The 21,040-nt window shown below is 32.6% G+C and overlaps 2 protein-coding genes across 3 annotated transcripts; one reads left to right on the forward strand and one right to left on the reverse strand.

Moving 5' to 3' along the window:
- Positions 1-3,493: 3,493 nt before the first annotated feature.
- LOC124366592 (lipid transfer protein EARLI 1-like) lies at positions 3,494-5,477 on the reverse strand. The gene is made up of 2 exons (XM_046823188.1): positions 5,356-5,477; positions 3,494-3,914 (listed from the first exon to the last, which is right to left on the reverse strand). Exons 1-2 carry the CDS (start codon positions 5,372-5,374, stop codon positions 3,568-3,570), a joined length of 366 nt encoding a protein of 121 aa, XP_046679144.1. The 5' UTR covers positions 5,375-5,477; the 3' UTR covers positions 3,494-3,567.
- Positions 5,478-11,063: 5,586 nt separating this feature from the next.
- LOC124366195 (tetra-peptide repeat homeobox protein 1-like) lies at positions 11,064-20,688 on the forward strand. Of its 2 annotated transcripts, XM_046822558.1 has the most exons (3): positions 11,064-11,220; positions 19,299-20,549; positions 20,580-20,688. In XM_046822558.1, the coding sequence occupies exons 1-3, from the start codon at positions 11,181-11,183 to the stop codon at positions 20,594-20,596; spliced, it is 1,308 nt and encodes a 435-aa protein (XP_046678514.1). In that variant the 5' UTR covers positions 11,064-11,180; the 3' UTR covers positions 20,597-20,688. The 2 variants fall into 2 exon arrangements, with proteins under 2 accessions (XP_046678514.1, XP_046678513.1); XM_046822557.1 differs by having other exon boundaries at positions 19,299-20,688.
- The last annotated feature ends 352 nt before the right edge of the window (positions 20,689-21,040 follow it).

A 21,040-nucleotide genomic window follows, 5' to 3' on the forward strand; every position in this document is an offset into this window, starting at 1 on the left:
ATAACCAGTGGTTACTGTCTCCCTGTAGTTCACCGCTGTCGCCCATACCAGGAACCTCAACGTTGTGTTCTATTGTTGACAACCCTCACCATGAGCTCAAAATGATTCAAAGTAAGTTAGTCACAATCAATAGAAACGACGGTAAAGTCCATATACGGTTTGAGGAGATGTAAATCTGACGTAAGTGATAATTACTGGATTTAACCCTTGTACGCGAGAATGTTGCTGTAACAATGTATCTGACTCCGTGATTTACTAGGGACTTGCAATTTTAACGGGTCCGTGAACTTGCCCACTCGAGTGACAGCAACTTTATCAACTACCATTGACAACGTGATTCATGACGTGGCTGTCTTGTTGATTGCTTTCGCTATATCTGACCATGATGCTCAAGTGACCACTGTCATCAGGCGTCAACCTAATCCAACGTATCCATCTATCTCGTTGGGAAGGGTTGCTCACCCGTCAGAAGTTGAGACGCTGAATAGATGCTGAAGAAATGTTAACTACTTGAAATAGTGCTACAGAAATGTTTTTGTTTTCACAAAACCTTTAGTTACAACATTAATTAATGTTGTTCCTTAAACAAATTTTAAAATCAAAAAAGAATTATTGGTAACTAAAGAGATATTAACTTCTAGTAAACAGTGTTGCTAAAATTATAGATTTTTACCACATAAGTGCAGTAGTGATTGAAACAAATATCGCGGGATATTTATGTTGAGGAATCATTGGTTGTGTCTTCAATTAATTAGTATATATAAATATTAATTATTTTACATTTTATATACAGGGTGATTCATAAAAGGTGTGCAATATTTCAGGACTTGATACAAGTCATACATCAAAACAAGGAAAAAACTCCATTGCACATGGGTCCGGAAACGTACCGTTTACTGTCTGTCTGTCTGTTTGTGTTTTTTGGGAAAAAAATTACTACTCAAAAACCACTTAAGATACAGAATTAAAAATTAACGTTTATGTTAACCTAGTGTTGGTCCTTTTCATTGAAAAAAATAAAACAAATATATCATTGCATTTCAAAATGGCGGCCGTTCAAAATTTTCAAATTGTATTAGCTTTGAAACGGCTACTTTGACAACAAATTCACTAGGATACCTTTTTTAGCGTATTTTATTACCAATTCAAAAATTTTTGTTTCAAAAAGATTGAATAACAAATAACAGAGTTACAACACCAAACGTAAAAACATGTTAAATCCATGCATTGCAAGTACATACAACAATGTAGTGGATTTTTGCGAATAAACTTTTTAAGGTTCTATTTTTATACTGTACTACGCTATATCTGTTATTATTTATTCGTATTCATAGTTTTTATTGCTTATTCTATTTGTTATCATTTATGAATATCAATTATTCACTGTAAAATCATTTGCATTATCAATTAATGGTTAGGATTATTTTGCATTAAACACGCTATCGTATTTTATTTACTTTACTAATATCTTTATTAGAACTGTAAAAATGGAGATTTCCGTTGGAATGTAAAATACAATAAAAAAGAAAACGTAATTTTAACCATATTACAAGGCAAGAAAAGTATCGGAAGATAAGGAACAGACAAATTATTTTAAATTCTACAAAATTATATATAGGAGAGTTATTCTAGCCTCGAAATCCCACAAAGTAACAAAAAAAAAAGAAAACAAAACAAAAAAACAAAGAAAGCAATTAATTACTGGTGTAGTTTTGTGGTCAATAGACCGCCTGAAATTATATTAACAGCCTGAAATACGAAAGGTTTCAAAACCGATGCATTTTAATGTTGACGATTGCTGAATAGCACGTTTCCTTCAAGAATTCATTAGTGGTCATTTATCATCGTTGGTGCATACTGCCGGTAATGGAGGTGGTAGATTTGACTCTAAGCCAGATGCCCTGTACAGATTTCAATGGCGTGTTTACACGGCTTATTATAGTGTTATCAACATTTAATAAGCCCAGAAACCATTAATATAAATGCTTTGTTCAAAGGAAGAACCTTTCCAAATTCTTTCAAGAAATAAAGGTAACCCCAGTTTTCAAAAAAAGACCCCTTGACGCTAACAATCACTGTTCAGTATCTGTTGGTAAAGTTTTTTAAAAGATTTTCTTGATCACGCTTGCTGCGTTATTTGGAAAACATATCGTCCTCTTTAGTGACCATTACGGGTTCATACGAGGCAAATGTACAGCTGATTCAGTAAACCTTCTTGCCAGCTGGATGGTTAAGGCTTTGGAGGACTCAACTCTTAGCGTATTCCTGGACATTTCTAAGGCATTTGATTGATATATATATATATATATATATATATATATATATATATATATCCATCAAAAGATAAATAGAATTTCGAAAAAAATATACATCATGAATACAATTTATCGAATCTTCTTTTATTCAGACCAAAGGCTACTTTACATTTTAAGATCAACTGATTTGCCTGTTCTAAATTTTCTAAGTAAATTTTATTTACATCTTAAGGTACCTTTCAGTGAATAAAATTGTTCAAAATTTTGTTGATGGCCTAATGCGTGTTGGGAAATCAACTTTTCATCCTGTTTTGACGAACAACGAAGATTATTCACAATTTTTACATGTTAACTGATACATTACATTTTTACTCTTACAATAAATCTATCCTCTCATAGGATACGTTTTCATTGTTTTACTACTAGTAAGAGAATTTGAAGATTTTATAATTTTGCAAGTATTGCATCGTTTGCCTTTGCAGGGTTGAAACTAAAATTTTGTACTCTCTTCTAAATTTTTAGATTCAGTAGTTGCATTTTTATTGATTTTTAAATGATTAAACTTTTAATTATATGGAATTGTATGTCTTGAATATTGTTTTATGACTGCGACGAAAAATTACAATTTTTTATTGTGTAAATAAATTAACTAAATTCCATACTCTCTGTGCTATCATACTGCGCCAACTTTGTTGTTGCGCTCTCCACTAGACACCACCACCACCAACACCACCACCACCACCACCACCACCACCACCGGTCAAAACTATTATTCAGCTGTTTTTGCCATGACATCATCCACCATTACACAATGTACCATCTTTGTTGACCTTGGTGAGGGCTAGGAGAAGGGTTTTCCCAGAGTGTTTGGTCATAAACTAACTCTTATGGGATGTACAAGCAACCATTTGTGATATAAACAATTTTGTGTTTTAAGTTTTTTGAAGGTTTTCGGGGCATTCATAATTTTCATAAGACATGTTATAGATAACATACTCGCACATATTATATTTTGAATGGGAAATGGATTTGGCTTTGAGTGTTATGTTCGGTGAAGCTATGCAGAGATATTCGGTATATCCTACCATGAGCTAATTGTTATAGGTTGATTTACACAATCTGCCTAACAAGAGACAAAGATGCAAGTAGATTTGTTGTGGAAATGAGCCAATGAATCTTTTCAGAGTGTATTGAATGAACATGAGCAATCTGGAGAAAAAAGAAATAGAAGATGTAAATAAGTTTTGCTATATTTATTAGTCAATACATATTTCTGAGAAATGTAAATGAACAAGGATTACAGAATGTAGGATTAATAAACATATGGTAGGAATCCTCCAGTTTCGCACCCGAAAGGCCTAACGTAGAAATCGTTAATAACTCCCGGGGATGAAGCACATGGATATAGTCCAGGGTATCCAGACAGTCCGTTATAAGGATACCCAAAACCGTATGCAGAAAGTCCGTAACCACCAACACCAAATATAGTCGGATCAGCTCCAGGTGTAGGGCCAGCTGGAGAGGGACGTGGCTGGGCTAGGGCAGATGGTCCGCTCACGCTTCCACCTTGGAAGGGGGAAGGGGATGGTTGGGGTCCCGGCTGCGGTCCTGGGTGAGGAGAAGGCGCTGCCAGGACTGACGTGAAGGTCAAAAGGAGTCCTGTAGAAAAAGTAATCATGTTAGTACAGGTACTGGTATGTTTTACATTCATTATGACAGACGTTGGCTATTTATTCTTATATATATATATATATATATATATATATATATATATATATATATATATAATTTATATGGGTTTTAACATATAAATAATAGTGTTATTCCTCGTAATTGACAGCAGCTTTAACACTCAACCTAAAACTTTGATTATTTAATAGTCTATGAGAAGATGTTAACACCCCAAAATCTGAGTCTAAACGAAACTTGGGATTGCGCGTTATGTATTAGTAAACAATAATGATAAATATATTACAATAAAGTATCAAACATGTTATATTCAGTAAACGCTAGCAAAAACAAAAATGTATTATTTGTATGTAAGATCAATTACCTAGTTTTTAAAATAAAAGATATCATTTATTTCTAACAAGAGTTGTATAATAAGATGGCCCAAAATAGATCATTTTACACTAATAATTAGTTTAAAAAAAAACTAAATTTTTTGATAAATTACTTTATATTGGAAATAAAAAAAATATATTTTGTTTCATTCAACATTTATATTAACTTTGATTAAAGAACAGAATACATAGGCTGAAAAAATGCAATTTTCAAAATGTAGCTAATCTTTTAAATTGGTATTACATAATTTATTAAGATAAGCTCACTCAAAGCTCAGTATTTTTAATGTATAAACTACACACAAAAATCTCTCTAAAATGTTTCCCCCACAATTTTTCGCCCCTAAAATCTGCCACCCTGGGCTATAGCCCTCTTACCCAATATATAAATTCAGCCCTGTGGTTGATTGCCTAGTTAGATTTCGTAGTAAAACTTTAAAAACATATATTTATTTGTAGCTTGAATTGCATATGATGCCAAATTCTTTTAATATATGAATTAATAAGTATTTCCGGCCATACACGTACTATACTGTAAATACTCATCTAATAATAATATCGCTACCTATTATTTTATATTAAAACCTGCAATGATATATTCATAGAATCAAATAGCTTACATAATAAGAATTTGGTATTGGCGATATTTTACAACGTGAACCAATAAGTAATAATTAATTTTAGTTAGTAGAGGCAGAATTTCACATTTATAAGTTTATAAATCATATTTAGGTTTGTAAATAGTGTACAACGAAACGAGTCATATGTAATTAGGCTTAAAGTTCACCAAATTTGGAAATTATTGGAATTTAATATATTAGTCAATGCTTATAGTATTTTTAAAATATTCATATGGTGATTTCTATTTAAAGTACTTTTTATATATTTCCCGCACGGTAAAAGACTTTAATAATACAACATTGCGATTGGTAGGCATTTTATTATTAAAGCAAATCGTTAGCTTTAAAAAGTGATCTCTGGATCTAAATAGGTTAACAAAATGTTAATATGGATTATTATATATGCTAAAATCTTACCGAAAACTAGAGAATTCATCTTGGTATGAGTTTGAGTATTCAACTGACATTCAGAGTGAGCATGTTGCTTTTATATGGCCAGATGTTTCTCCACGTGACTGTCTACTTGATATTATTATCATTTGTATGTATATAATATATGTGCATTTTTTTATTAATAATGCTTATCGCATATTTGCTTTATATCGTACACTGATATTCTGTTTAAAGAACAAAAATATCTGTTAACTTAATTGGAAAAAACTTAAAATCCATACAAATGCATTAAACACGTATCAAACATTTAAGCGTTATAAATAAAAAAAATTTAAAACACGTAAAATTTTTGCGTAAAGACTATTTTGTAGAATTATAAAAAATTTCATAATATTTAGGTGATAAATATCGAATTTTATAGTTTTAATTTGATTTAGAAGGTACTATATACATATACATATATATATATATCTATATATATATTGTATATATATATGTATTGTGTGTGTGTATATATATATATATATATATATATATATATATATATATATATAGTTATTACAATATTAAAATGTAGGTGTATAACATCATAATATAATATTCTACTAGATCTACCAATTGTATTTCCGAAATATAGTAGATTTTTTCCTGAATTTCTCTTTATAAACCCGATAAATTATTCAACGCGAAGAAAAAATAAATAACAACAGGAGATTTTAATTCAACTTAATAAAGTACAGTTATCATTTTAAATTATTTTTAATACATTTTATTACAAATTATTTTATGAAAGATTTATCTGATGAATTTCTTAAGGTTATTTCCAATAAAAACTTTAACTTGATCAAAATTATAATATATTTTTTAATTTAGAAGATTTAAAATAGTTTTTTACTACAATATAAAAAGTTATTAACTGTATCTCGAAAAATGTTCATTACAAAATTATCAGAACATAATCCCTCAATCCAATAAAATAATTTTAATTTTCATCTAAATTAATGGGATGTTCTTAGTTTTGAACTAATCTAGAGATTTCAGAATTTTAATTGGCATTTTAAAAGAAATTTAAAAAGATCACTATTTTAATGGAGAAATTTTCAGTATTAAAATATGACATAAATTACAGACAATTGAAGAGAAAACATAGATCAAATATCAAACCAATAAGATTACTAATTGTTGGATCAAGTGGATGTGGAAAACTTTTAGGTCACTTTTATTATTTATCTTAGAAAACAATAATTACTATTGAACGATGAATTAAAACAAACAATAAATGAATTTGAACATTGTTCAGAATCTATGAGTGAAACTATGGATGAGCAAAAACATTATTTATTTCCTTTGACATTGATTTGCAAGCATTTTGAATAACTACTAATAAAATTTAACATTTTGGCCAGTAAGGCAATTAAATGCTTATAAAAACTAACAATTTTTTAAACAAGTGATCAACATAATATCCACAGAATAAATTATAATTAATCAATGTAAGGGATAAATTAGAATTGATAAAAGGGAACAAGAAGTTATTAAAAAATTTAAGCACCCTGTAACTTCTGTCGTTAAAAAATTTGAAGATGCAAATGAAAATATGTCAAATCAAAATCAAAATATGGATTTGATTCCAGTAGACAAATTGTAGATATTTCAATATTAGAAACGTAAGAAGACTTTGAATTACCTACCTTACCATCTTCAACGCCGTTAGACGTAGATATTAAACAATTTACAGTGGTTGAATAAGGTACGCTATATGTAATAATTAGTGAAATTGGTAAGCAATTTGTTCCAGTTGTATGATATATAAAATCCGGTTGAATTGTAATAAAAAATCGTATGATTGGGAATTGACCAGTGAGTTTGGAACATAATGGTTTAGTTATAATAATAAAAATATGAATAAACAACGATGTACCAAAAGGTAATTTATATTTTCAAGGTGTTTTAAAAGTATGCTAAAATTGAACAAAAATCTGATTCCTAATATAAAAATCTATCCATTGACTAAAAAACCAAAATCAGCAGAGGTCAAAAATGTATGAATTTAATCTAAAAAAATTGGAAATTGGAATCAAAGGATCTGCAATAAGAAAATATTCGAAGGATAAATTCTAAATACAGATATATCGATGTTTACAAAAAAACATATTTTCAACGAAAAGAAATAAATTAAAAATTTATTTAGAATATACTTGATGAATAGATTAACCAGATTTAATTAAGTACATTTAAAGAGAATTTTATCCGTAATAAGTTCACCGATTTGACATAACGTAACAGTATCTATTTATATATTTTGTCTTAGTTTGACTTCTATCAATACCTTTGAACTGATGTTGCTACAATTTTGTATGTTTACTTGTTCTCTGAATTGATTTAACAACGTTTATACATCTCAATTTTATTTTGATGTGTAGTTATAAAACAATGTGATGCAGAATTTCCTATAGGAATCAGCCTTCATGATGGAATTTCTAGGAACCTTTTAGAGCTTTCTCCGAAAATACCCTCAGATGTCACAACCACAATAATATTGACCTTATGTGAACATATATATGTCACACATATACAGGTGTCCAAACTTTTGTTGGGATATTATTTATCAGTAAAATGTCTCATTTGGCCGCTAGTCACTATTTTATACTTGTATAAAAATATTATTATTTCCAAAACTATTAACTACCTAAAAACCAGCACATACGAGTACGTGCATAAGATGAAAATTTAAATTAAATATAACCTTTATATATTAACGAAATGGCGTCTGTTGAAACGTTTTAAAATAATAAAAATAAAAAAAAAAAAACAGCATAGTTGGAAAAAGTTTAATAGATACCAAATACTTGGAAAATTTCTATATAATTTCAATGGTACTTGTTTCGACGAAATCATTTAATGCGAAATCAAGCACTGCCACTTTAAAGGTACGCTTGCAAAAGCTGGGAGCAGCAAACATTTTGATTCTTGATAGGCATCAGCTATGTTAAATCAGTTATAAAAAATGTACAAGTGATCACACAATTTCAACAGTCATTTTTATAACGAAATTTGTCAAGGGATAAGCGAGCTCGACCACTTTAAATATACGCACAAGCCAGGAAAAATTCAACTGATACCTCTCAACTGTGTGACACGTTTGTTTTTAGGGGAAAAAAAAACTCAATGACCCAGCAGACTTCATTGGCTATAATTTGTGGAAACAAGCGAGCGCAGTGAGCCTCTGACCATTGAAAATGAGACTACTAAATTCGCGAATGCGCCAGACAAAAACAAAAAAGTTAGGGATGAGAAAACATTGAGGAGCAGCGAGTGTTTTTGGACTGATGAGGTGTCTGACACTGATTAGGTTTATACAAATTGATATTAGACTGAACCAAGGAAAATAGAATAATATAGTGAACAAAGATCAGAGATCAAGGACATGCACTATACTGCATATAAAGGTATAGCTTAATATGATAGAATTAAAATGATCTTAGACTATAAAAGTATAATTCGTTTCACGATTGGGAGTGTCACGTGTGTTTTATAAATAATACCAATAAATAATACTGTACTAAAAGTATTTGTATGAAAATTTAAAATAATATACATTACGTTACTAATTAATTAACATGCTCAAAGCTATGTGCACTACTTGTTATATTGTGTTCGTAGACTTTTATTTTCGAGGTAAGACTGTTACGTATTTCATTTCTTTAAACAAGTTTTTAAATTATCATGAATATTTCTGAATTGCATGGTGTTAACTATTTTATCTCATAGTGGTAACAATGATTTTTGAATGCAGTGTTACCCGATTTTTAATAATCTCTCAGTTTGGAACTTCTCCATAGTCAAATATTGAAGAGGTTTGACTGTACCTGAACTTTCCTAAAAATCCAATTTTTAAACATTAATAATATCTAATAAATATCACGTAAATGTTATAATTAATACACATTTCGACTGGCCCTGCCGATATTGAAACCCTACGAGCTAATTATTTACATGATTAAAAAAATTATGTAAATAATTATGTAAATGTCTCCGTACATTTACCACGAAACAAGTTTCTCTGAAGTTACCTGAACATTTTCAATTCTAAAGCTCATTTTACTCTCGAGATGTCCTCCAGTCAGTCAGAATCAGGTGGCCTCAGGCTGACAGAAGACGTATTGTGGCAGCTTGCAGAGTGAAATTACATTTAAAATTAACGAATTACACCCTGTCTATTTAGAAATTAAGTTTCATATTAAACTTAGAGTGTCCAGAGGAAAACATTTTCAAGATATCTTTCAGATAACTAAGCTACATTTGTTACTCTGTCACATGTAAAAATTTCCAATTTTAGTATTATGTTTGTTTCAGAAATCCATTTGATCAGCGTTTTTCTCGTTTCCATCATGATTATCAATAACATTAATGTATAAATGTTCGCTGACACTGAAAAACCCAAGAGGTGACATGTACCACCACGAACTCGTTATCGCCTGTATAGAAATTATGCAAAATTTCAAGCCGATAGATAAGTTCGTTTTGAATGTATCATAAGAACAGCTAGAGAGACATAGAGGAACGAAAAGTTTCTAATCTCCAGAGCGACAGGATTATTTAACATTTAGCCAATCAACAAACAACAGAACACAATGTATTATTGCCTTGCACGATTTAATTATGCAAATAAACAGCTGTATAGTTATTTCCGGCTGTTTTTGCTACGGTAAATTATTTCCTGCAGTTGGCCGAGTCTGTTACTGCAGTACAAAGTTCCTAGTTATGTTTTTGCACATTTTAATGTTTTAATAATTTGAAACTACTTTCCCATTTAAAGAAGACTGAAATTTGAAATTCATTATTAATGAAATAAACTTTATAAGACTTAGTTTTTTAAAAGCATTTAGTGGATGATTTCTTTCCGTTCTCATAGTGGACTTAATAACCTATTTATTTAATATCATGATTATTAAAATTTAACAGTAGGGTACGATAAGCGGACCTGGTTTTTTATATCGAAATTGGCAAACGATATAACTTTATCATAACCATCGATATAATCAATCGATACTGATTAATTATTTAGAACAATTAACTTAAATAATCTATATAACAGCTGTAAACACTTTCAAATAATACTCGTAATATAATATTTCAATTTTATATATGTAGCCTAATATTTGATTATTAAAAATGGCAGTACATTTTAGAAAACTACATGACAATGCTTTGAAAGATGATAAGACATGTTTTTCGTGACTTCAACATGTTGGACTCGTGCCGGAAAACTTATGTGAAATTTGTGGGAAAGAAAGAACTGTAACTGTGAGAGGAGCAAATATGGTCGTCTTCAGTTTTCCTAGGTTTGGCTATAATAATTTGTTTGATCACACATATTACATTCATATTTTAATGTAAAACATGTAATTGTTATTGAGGACTATAGATACTTTTATATGGATTGATATTCTAGGATTTGAGATGCAAATATTAGGTATCGATCATTACATTCTTCGATATAAAAAATCCGGGTCCGCTTATCGTACCCTATCCAAATTTAAAATCTCAAAACAATAAATTAAATTAAATTATCCAGATTTAAATAGATTATATTACTGTTCTTGAGTATTAGCTTCTTTAAATTGTAAAGGACACTCGGAATATTTCATTTGACATTTATTTAATACTCATAGAGCAGGGTAGGGTTTGAGATACGGTGCACAGTGGCTGGCATAAAGCAAATATGCTATTTTTCCATACATATAAATGATTTACAAACATAAATAACAGTAATCTAAAATTGACAGCAGCTTGGAAAAACGTTCAAGCAGATAAGAACTTCACGTTCTCCTTTGGTATTCCAGTGGATGACTATGAATCCTACTAGAATGTACTCACTAGTTCTGGGTAAGATTGCATTAAATATTATATAAAAAAATGAAATTCTTTATAAGTGTAATTATTATTTAAAATTTTATAAATTTCCATAGATTTCAGTAGTCTGCATAATTTTATATTAAAGTTCAAATAAAAAAAAACAAAAAAAGCTGTCAGAAAGTATGGGTCTTTAACAAAAATCTCTCACTTTCATTTCGAGCATGACGGTAACTTACCACTGATGATTTTAAAGACGAGTTAGGAATTATTGTGACGACTAATTTTTTTTCTTTTTGCATTAGGTTCAGTTAAAACATTATTACATTATCCAGAGAACTTGTTTATTATTATTATATCAACTTATGGTCTTCAGGAGTTTGTGATTCAGAGGTTATGTTCTCACATATACCTATAAGTTTGGATTGTCTTTCTATAATTTTCCAATGGCTATGCTCTATTTCAAACTTAAATATTCAATCTTACATATCTATTTCATGAAATTCCCTTAAATACTTTTGGTTTTTATATATAGAATTATTAGCACATACCCGCTACTTCACCAGCAATTTCTATGCATCATTTCTTGCATTCGTTATAATAGCTCCCACGATTTCCGTAACCTTGAACTATTTTAGACCAATTTAGAGGAACTCCAACTTTGAAATTCATAGCTTTCTTAGTGAAGGTACCTCTGATGTAATATGGTACTGGGCTATGATATTTTAAAAATGAAATTAGTTGTATATCAATGCGTCAGGTGCACATTTTCAGTGTTCATGGTTAAGAGGAGTAGAGGTTAAGGACAATTGTGAGTAATTATTATTTCAGATTTTGTACTTCTAGTTCTAACATAAATTTGAAGTTTACCATTTCCCCCTAGAAACAATATACATAGGCTGTATGTAATTCTGTTATTACGTTGGATTAAAATCATTTTCCATTTAAAAAATGTTTTGTTTTGAATGAAATACATGCAATATTTTATGGATAGAGATCTTGTTATTAAAATAAACCCTAAAATCAACATCAATAGTACCAACACATTTCAACACTTTCATTATGACAGCTGTCACTCATTTGTAAAGATACATGCTACAGTATAGCATATGTTCTTGCTTCCAAATCCATATTCACAATATCATAATAGATAAATATTTCCTCGGCCCAGTTTAGGAATTATATCAGTACTTATATACATAATCAGTATCGTATATTTCCTCGGCGCAGTTTAGGAAAATATCAGTACTTATATACATAATCAGTATCGTATATTTCCTCGGCGCAGTTTAGGAAAATATCAGTACTTATATACATAATCAGTATCGTATATTTCCTCGGCCCAGTTTAGGAATTATATCAGTACTTATATACATAATCAGTATCGTATATTTCCTCGGCGCAGTTTAGGAAAATATCAGTACTTATATACATAATCAGTATCGTATATTTCCTCGGCCCAGTTTAGGAAAATATCAGTACTTATATACATAATCAGTATCGTATATTTCCTCGGCGCAGTTTAGGAAAATATCAGTACTTATATACATAATCAGTATCGTATATTTCCTCGGCCCAGTTTAGGAAAATATCAGTACTTATATACATAATCAGTATCGTATATTTCCTCGGCGCAGTTTAGGAAAATATCAGTACTTATATACATAATCAGTATCGTATATTTCCTCGGCGCAGTTTAGGAAAATATCAGTACTTATATACATAATCAGTATCGTATATTTCCTCGGCCCAGTTTAGGAATTATATCAGTACTTATATACATAATCAGTATCGTATATTTCCTCGGCGCAGTTTAGGAAAATATCAGTACTTATATACATAATCAGTATCGTATAACTCATCAGCTAAAATTGATGTGATGTTTCTTCGACAATTTTAGTCATAAAAATTACATTTAATGTCTCGTGTGTTGTGATTCCACTTGCTATAATCACACACTCACTGCGCTTCCTTGTTTCCTTGCTGTCACGGAGCGAATGGTTTGTTGAATCAAACTAATGCCCTGTCCCTCCATTTTGATCCTTCATCTACTCTAAATATACCACCCACAGTATCTAAGAAAACCAAATTCAATACCCTACACGTACACATTCCTAATGTAGTTTATAACGTAAAATACAGTATAAATTAATTTTTGTCTCGTTGCCACGATATAAAATAAGTCTTGTTACTTTTGTTATGGTTTTACTCTATAGAAAAATATTGGTTGAATTAACTACACATATTGTTGAACTGTCATAATACAATTATAGAGACACTGATGAGACTTTTTTGCTGCTTTAGAGACCAATTAGGCGTAGCTCGAAAGGGATTTTCGAAATGGGAATAGACCTATATTCATCCCACACACCCTAAAATTGTTCATGTAAAATTTAAGTACAACCTGTTATACAGGGTGACAATTAAGTCTGGAACCTCTTTTTAATTTTTGAACCACAATATAAAGAAATATCAAAGTTCACACTTGCTTACTGGTGATAGTAATGCACACATCTGCCCAATTACCGGCCAGATAATCCCTTTGGGGGACGGTCCACAAGGAGTCAGACAAAATTCTTAAATAGCAGCATAGGTCAAGTTTGGTATCAAATAAAGGTCTTACTTAGCAGAGTACAATGCCGCAAACCGGACTTCATAAGGTGGATTCATTCAGTAGTTATAGCTATTTGAATTTTAAAACAATTGAACAATGTAAATTATTAAGTATTACAAGTAAACACCAATTTTTAAGTACCTGTGATCAGAGAAAGTGTTCAAAATGTTCCCCTCTCATCATCTGACAATGTAGTAATCAAACTTAAAAATTGGTGGAATTAGTGCAAAAAAATTGTTCTCATTACTTTATCACCAATAAACTTCCTTAAAATATAAAAACTTCTGATATTTCGTTTTAAACCTATTTGAATGCTTTTTATATGCGTTTTCCAACTAAGTTTATTAATGTATATTCCTAATTGTTTAATTTGTTCGAATTGATCGATAATTTCACAATTGCAGTTTGAAATGGTTTGAAAATCTAAGCTATGCAATTTTAGCACATTATTGTATTGGTATCTGTTGGTATCAGCAAACTCTATGATTTTTCCATTTAATGATAACCTCAGCAAGTCATTTATGAAAATTAGAAACAACGTTGGACCAAGAACCGTTGGACACGTTTGGACCGTTTGGAGAACTTTGGACACAAGTCAATATGTGTGTGTCATATATGTGAGTCGACTTCGACCTCCAGACCAACAAACCGGGATTGATACAGCGCAGCAAGGCGAGTGTATATGACACGGTGTCCCCTGCAACCCCACTCACAGCCCAAGACTCCACCTATGCACCGAAATACAGCACGAAGTGCTTTAATACCAGGTGCCAGTTCTTCGGATAAGGATTCGGTGTTGTTAATACATTAACCCCTGGTTTATCAAAAGTGTAGCACATTCACCTTTCTTGTCATAAACTTCAGACAAACTAGTACGTCGATTTTAGCGGAACATACTGGTAGATGTCGTTTGGGTTGCCAAAGTGAAGTCATGTAACGAGTAGCAAGCAAACATAGTTCTGAGTTAAAAGCAATTCTATTACTTAAATTCACATCAAATAAAAAACATGAATAATATCAGTGAATTAACAAAAATTACAAATGTCATCATTATATTTGCATCATGAAAAAAGTTTTTTAAAACATTTTACAGATTTGATTTAAAACTGAATACACGTGACCGGGATATATGTACACACGCGCGCACGCACACACACACACACACACACACACACACACACACACACACACACACACACACACACACACACACACACACACACACACACACACAGACACAAAAGTAGAGGAAGAGCGAAATCGCTTAAATGCCTTCCCCCGCGAAGTAATACCTAGCGGCAGTCCCGCGGGGGGACAAAGGCTGGGTGAAGAGAGGTTTACGTTTTAGTCGGTATGGGTCTTGGTAACCACATGGACCAAAATCCATAGGCCAAGATCGAGCCCGGCACTACGTGCGTAAAGAGCATTTTTTTTTCCTCTCTCAAAAAAAAAAAAAAAAAAAAACACACACACAGACACGCACGCACGCACGCACACACACGCACACACACGCACACACGCACGCACGCACACGCACGCACGCACACACGCACGCACGCACACACGCACGCACGCACACACGCACGCACGCACACACGCACATATATATATATATATATATATATATATATATATATATATATACAGCTTACAGCAAAGGGGTTGTACATATTTACCTTTTTAATCAAATTAAATCCACTTACGTCGGAAGAACTATTTTCTTTTATTTCTAGAAATTACGTGATTTTCATTCTAATTTGCACATAGATTCAAATAGGATGGAGAAATTTCACTAGATAAAACCTATGGAATGTTCATTTGGACAAGGGGGAATTTAAAGACAGTTTTAGAAGAATTTTAATAAGCAATACACGAAACATTACTAAATATTCTTCTTATTCCAAACACAATTTAATGACAGATATTTACAAATTAAATAGTACCTAAACCATTTAACTTGTTACTGGATAAAATTGTGAATATAAGTTATTTTTAACTATACAAAAAATATTTATGTATGGCTAATAAATATAGAGCACGGTAATCAGTAGAGCTGGTAATAAAAAAGTTTCTGCAATATCATCTGTATGTATTTGTATATGTATACATATGTATGCATGTGTGCGTATATGATGTCGTAAGTGTGCACGAATATATGTAGTTATTTCTATTTATTGGTATGTAGACAGTTGTCCAGATTTGATAATTTGTACAACAGTAAATTGAATTGTTGCAATCCTTCTTATCAGAATATAAAATATATACAGTACTTTGATCCTATAGTGGTAATTATCAGCTGAAATTACCAATGATATGTATTAGTGTACAACCATATTCTTATTTTGTTTAGTTTGCTTTTTATTTTTAAATTTGTGACTCATTTAGTTAAATGTCGAAAAGTATAAATATTGCAATTTTGTATTCTATATGCATTCCAGCAATTTATGATAAGTCTGTTACTGCTACAATTTTGTGTATGATACAATACTAAATAATATTACAATGGTATTAAGTCAAGCCGTGAACAGGTTACGGATCACGATTGATGCACGGCCACTAACTGTGTTGCCAATTGTACATAACTCATAATTTACCACCATAACAAGTTGAAGCATCCTCAAATACAAACTGTTTTGATGTAAGTATATAACGTAACAATACGACCCAACGCGTCGTGAGGAGGTCATAGGGGCAACTGAGTCCTGAAGGCGATTGTACCTTGTACATTAAAAAATATTAACAGATAAACACTATTTAATAGAACAAAACAATTTTACATTGATAGACGTAAACAATTAACAAATAGAAAATAATGAAATTAAAAGTTGAACATTCTCAGAAGTGTAAAGATTTTTGAGTTGGTGATACAGTTTTCACTTATGAAGCGGTTAGTCCTGAGGGTGATTGTACCTTGTACAAAAAAAAAAAAAAAATGATTTTATAAAATCAGAAGTGTAAAGATTTTGGAGTTGGTGATACAGTTTTCAATTGTGAAGCGGATCAACTATGAACATCGAGTTGGTATCGCGTGCGTAAAATGAGACATGATATCCTTGTTTCATCGATGTGATTGATATAAAAAATCACATTATTCTAACTATTTACACTGTGGCCTGAGCGGAAGATAGAGGGTTGAAGGTGGGGGGGGGGGGTCGTTTACCCACGGCGGAATAATCAAGGGGCAGCAATAATATAGGAAGTCGAGCCGTTGCGTTATTGTTTACGCGTAGTTTTAGTCTCCGCGCGAATCGCTTTACTCCAGGATCAATATAATAAAATTATAGATATCTGAGTTGATCGTGAACCAAAGACGAAATAGAAGACCTACAGTAATGAAAGTTGGAATTTTTATTTCTCCATTTAGATATATAAACAAATCAAAAATTTAAAACAAACTGCGTCTTTAAAAATTTATAACTCGGAAACTCAAGGCCCGATTAAAACCAAATGTTTTTAAAAGATAAGCACAATTGTACTGTTTTTTAGTAGGCTATACAATTTTAGAACTACTGAATATGAAAAAAAAAAACATAAAATACCCTATTTGACCGAGCGGTTAAAAATTTCGGCATTGATCACTGTTTTTAACAATGCTCTTAGCCGTGTCAACCGCCATTTAAAACTATTAATTGTTAACAACAATTTCAGTGAACAAGATTTTCTTAACTTACCGTGGCCAGTGCCTGCTAGTTTAAACGCACAAACCACTAAACTACCCAGGCAACGCCGTCTGGGCAATAAAAATAAGGTAATCAGATATATTTAAATGTTCACCATTGTTTATGTATCCTGTATCCTGGTATCCTGGGTTACCAATGCAAACTTCCGTCTTCAGATTCATAGCGAAAAATTGATGCCAGTTTTTGTAAACTTAAAATATCAAAATGTTGGTATTTCAACAAATTTAACTATTTATACACATTTAAAGACTAGTAAAAGAGCTCTTTTAAATGTTAGTATTTCGTTCTTTACGTTTCTTTAAATGTATCACCTTAACTATAAATATGTTTGTACATCAGCATAAATAAGCATGTTATTGTTTGTATTTTCTACTATTAAGACAAGAATTTGAGAAAATCGCATTGCAATTAGTGTCACACACCTTTGTATGCTTCCGAAGTGACGGAATATTTAAGATAAGTACGGTTGGGGATAGGGGCTATCTCCTGTGGAGAACCATGAGGGGGGATAATGAGCACTATATCTCAGTTATTTCACCTTCAAAAGTGGAGGTCAGTCCTGCACCAGAACAAGAACAAATAAATGAAAAAAAACAGATAGGTAGTAACAATTAATAGGTCCACAATAGATGGGTCTTACAAAGGTACATTAAAACCATTATCAAGAATGTATAGTATACGTTTAAAAATTGCATTCTTTATTAAATGTTATACGTAATATATAGTGTGTTATTTGTATGAAATATGTTATGTCAAAGGATGGTATGAAAGGATAATGTAATTTATAACATTTATCATCGTTATATGTTACAAAATGTATAACACAGCGTTCCGAGGATTGCAATCTATTCTCTATATCAGGTGGGGGGTATATTAATACATAGTATAAAAGCGAGTACGAGAAGTTAATATCACAAATGTGCGTCACACAAGCACAGGCGAGATACTGATGTACATTATCCCACAGTAACTACTACGGTGCTTGTGATTTGCATCCTGTGCAGTCACGACATATTTTCCTTTGTCACTAAAATTTTGGTCTAAGTCCTATATTCTATTATTTCTCCTATTTCTTCCTATTTCTATGGGTAATTTTCATTTTTTAATACTCATAATATATCATGTTACTTTAGCAAGTCATTATGTATAATAAATAAAGCGATTTTGCTAGAGGAGCAATAGTCTAAGGACGATGATCACTTTGGCGAGACATTGAGAAGAATAGCTAACTCCAGTTGGTTAAATTAATAATTTCACAATAGCGGGAAATTCTCGTGACAAAATATCCTTGTGAATTAGGTAGGCTAGGTTATTATACCTCAGAATAATTGTCATTACACACATACGCGCAGATAAAGTGATTATGACATTATTATTCACACTAAACTAAATATTTTTCATAATATCCATACAGTACTGATTCGATAAAACAAAAATTAAACAACTAATAATTCTTTTGCCAAACTTCAGACAGATAATATGCATATGGTTTGATAAAGTAATGAATAGTGCATTTCTTTGTCCAAAGTTACTAACTTTTATTCATAATAACTGGATATTAAGTATAATAGCAGATAATATTGTTTGGATGCAATATATATATATATATATATATATATATATATATATATATATATATATATATATATATATATATATATATATATATATGTACACAAATATAAAGGCTATGCAAACGTGCACTTTAGCTACGGAAGGAAGACTTGGAACACAAATAAACTGTCAAATATAAACCTTTACTGAATAAAACTGTTTTTCTCAAATAAATTTAGTAAATGAAATTATATTTTCCCCAGGACTTCTAGTTGGCTGCACGTCAATTCTCTCTGAGCCAATACAATACTCCGGACCATATACAGGACCTGATTCCTACCCCGTAACACAACCAGGATCTATACAATCGCCGGGACTAAATCCAGCTCAGGCAGGACCCAGTCCCTCCCCCGGACCACAGCCGGGAGCCGCTCCTTCAGCCGGGCAACAGCCAGAACCCTACCCTTCCGCCGGACCACAACCAGGACATAACCCCTCCGCCGGACCAGAAGCAGGACGCAATCCTTCAGCTGGACCACAACCGGGAGCTCCATCTTCTTTAGGAACACCTATAACCTCCTCCGGACCACAGCCGAGACCTTCTGCCTACCCCTCAAATCAGCCAAGACGTGCTCCCTCCACTGGTCCACAACCACAACCTCACTTCTCTGCCAGACAACAGCCGGGACCTAACCCGTCAGCGCAACCACAACCGGTGTCTTACCCTTACTCCAGACCGCAGCCAGGGCCTAACCAACCACCGGCAACACAGGCGGGACCTTCGCCCTTACCTGGACCACAGAAGGGACCTTACCCTTATTCTAATCCACTGCCTGGAACTGATTCATACTCCATAGCACAATCAGGCCCTTTCTCATATCCCGGATCACAGCCACAACCTTTCCCTTTCCCTGTATCTCAGCCAGTAACTGCCGCCTACCCTGGGCCGGAACCTCTGTATCGCGGGCCACAGCCGAAAGCTTCCCCTTACCCGGGACCACAGCCAGAACCTTTCCCATTTTCTGCATCTCAGCCAGTATCTTATTCCAACACTGGACCGGACCCGGGACAACCTCTGTTCCACGGATTACAGCCGGGACCTTGCCCTTATTCTGCTTTACAACCATACGCCGATCCAATTCTAGTTCCCTATCAAGGTAGCGCCTTGACAGGTCCCTCTGCTGTAGCCCAGCCGAACCACTCTCCGGTAGGCCCTAACCCTGGATGTCCTGAATGTGGATACAATTATTACAATAATAACCCATGTCCAGAATGCGGAGGATACGTTGGAAGCGGATATGGAGGGAACGGGTGCGGTGGATGTAATGACTACGGATATGGATCTGGAGGAAGCGGATGCAGTAGTTCCAGATGTAGCTGCGGAGCATACAGTGGAAACGAATGTGGAGGGGACGGATACGGAGGTTCCGGATGTGGAGGTTCCGGATGTGGAGGTTCCGGATGTGGAGGTTCCGGATGTGGAGGTTCCGGGTGTGGAGGTTCCGGATGTGGAGGTTCCGGATGTGGAGGTTCCGGTTGTGGAGGCGAAAGTTGTTGTTAATGACAATTCACACATAACTTGTTGAATGCCTTTAATTGTAACTAATTGTATGTGAATACATCAATGTAATTACAACAAACCAAAAAATATTACCTCTGCGTCCTTCTTATATTCATATTACTTCTTATTTACGAGTATAAGTTTTGATGATTAATTGCTTTTCATTTCTCACGAAATGTATATAAATGATAAATCTTGTGTTGTTCTGGTGACAATATTACATGCATGCCAGACTTCAGGCCAGTGTAAGCATTAACTCCACACCGGTGTAAGCATATCGTGTTGTTCCGGGCTAGTTCTCCCAGTTGGCCATTTTGGATATTTAACATTTAAAATTTTAATATACAGGCAGTAGAGGTTCACACCTAATATCTACCCTGCAACTTAACTCATTAGAACATAATGTGTGAACAAATGGATAAACGTAACGATATATAATTTGAA

Source organism: Homalodisca vitripennis, chromosome 7, assembly GCF_021130785.1.
Source record: "Homalodisca vitripennis isolate AUS2020 chromosome 7, UT_GWSS_2.1, whole genome shotgun sequence".
Classification (NCBI taxonomy): domain Eukaryota; kingdom Metazoa; phylum Arthropoda; class Insecta; order Hemiptera; family Cicadellidae; genus Homalodisca; species Homalodisca vitripennis.

Coding starts and splice junctions, on each gene's coding strand:
- LOC124366195 (XM_046822557.1), top strand. CDS start 11,181: ATGACTATGAATCCTACTAGAATGTACTCACTAGTTCTGG. Junction 11,221..19,298: donor AATGTACTCACTAGTTCTGG/GTAAGATTGCAT, acceptor TATTTTCCCCAG/GACTTCTAGTTGGCTGCACG.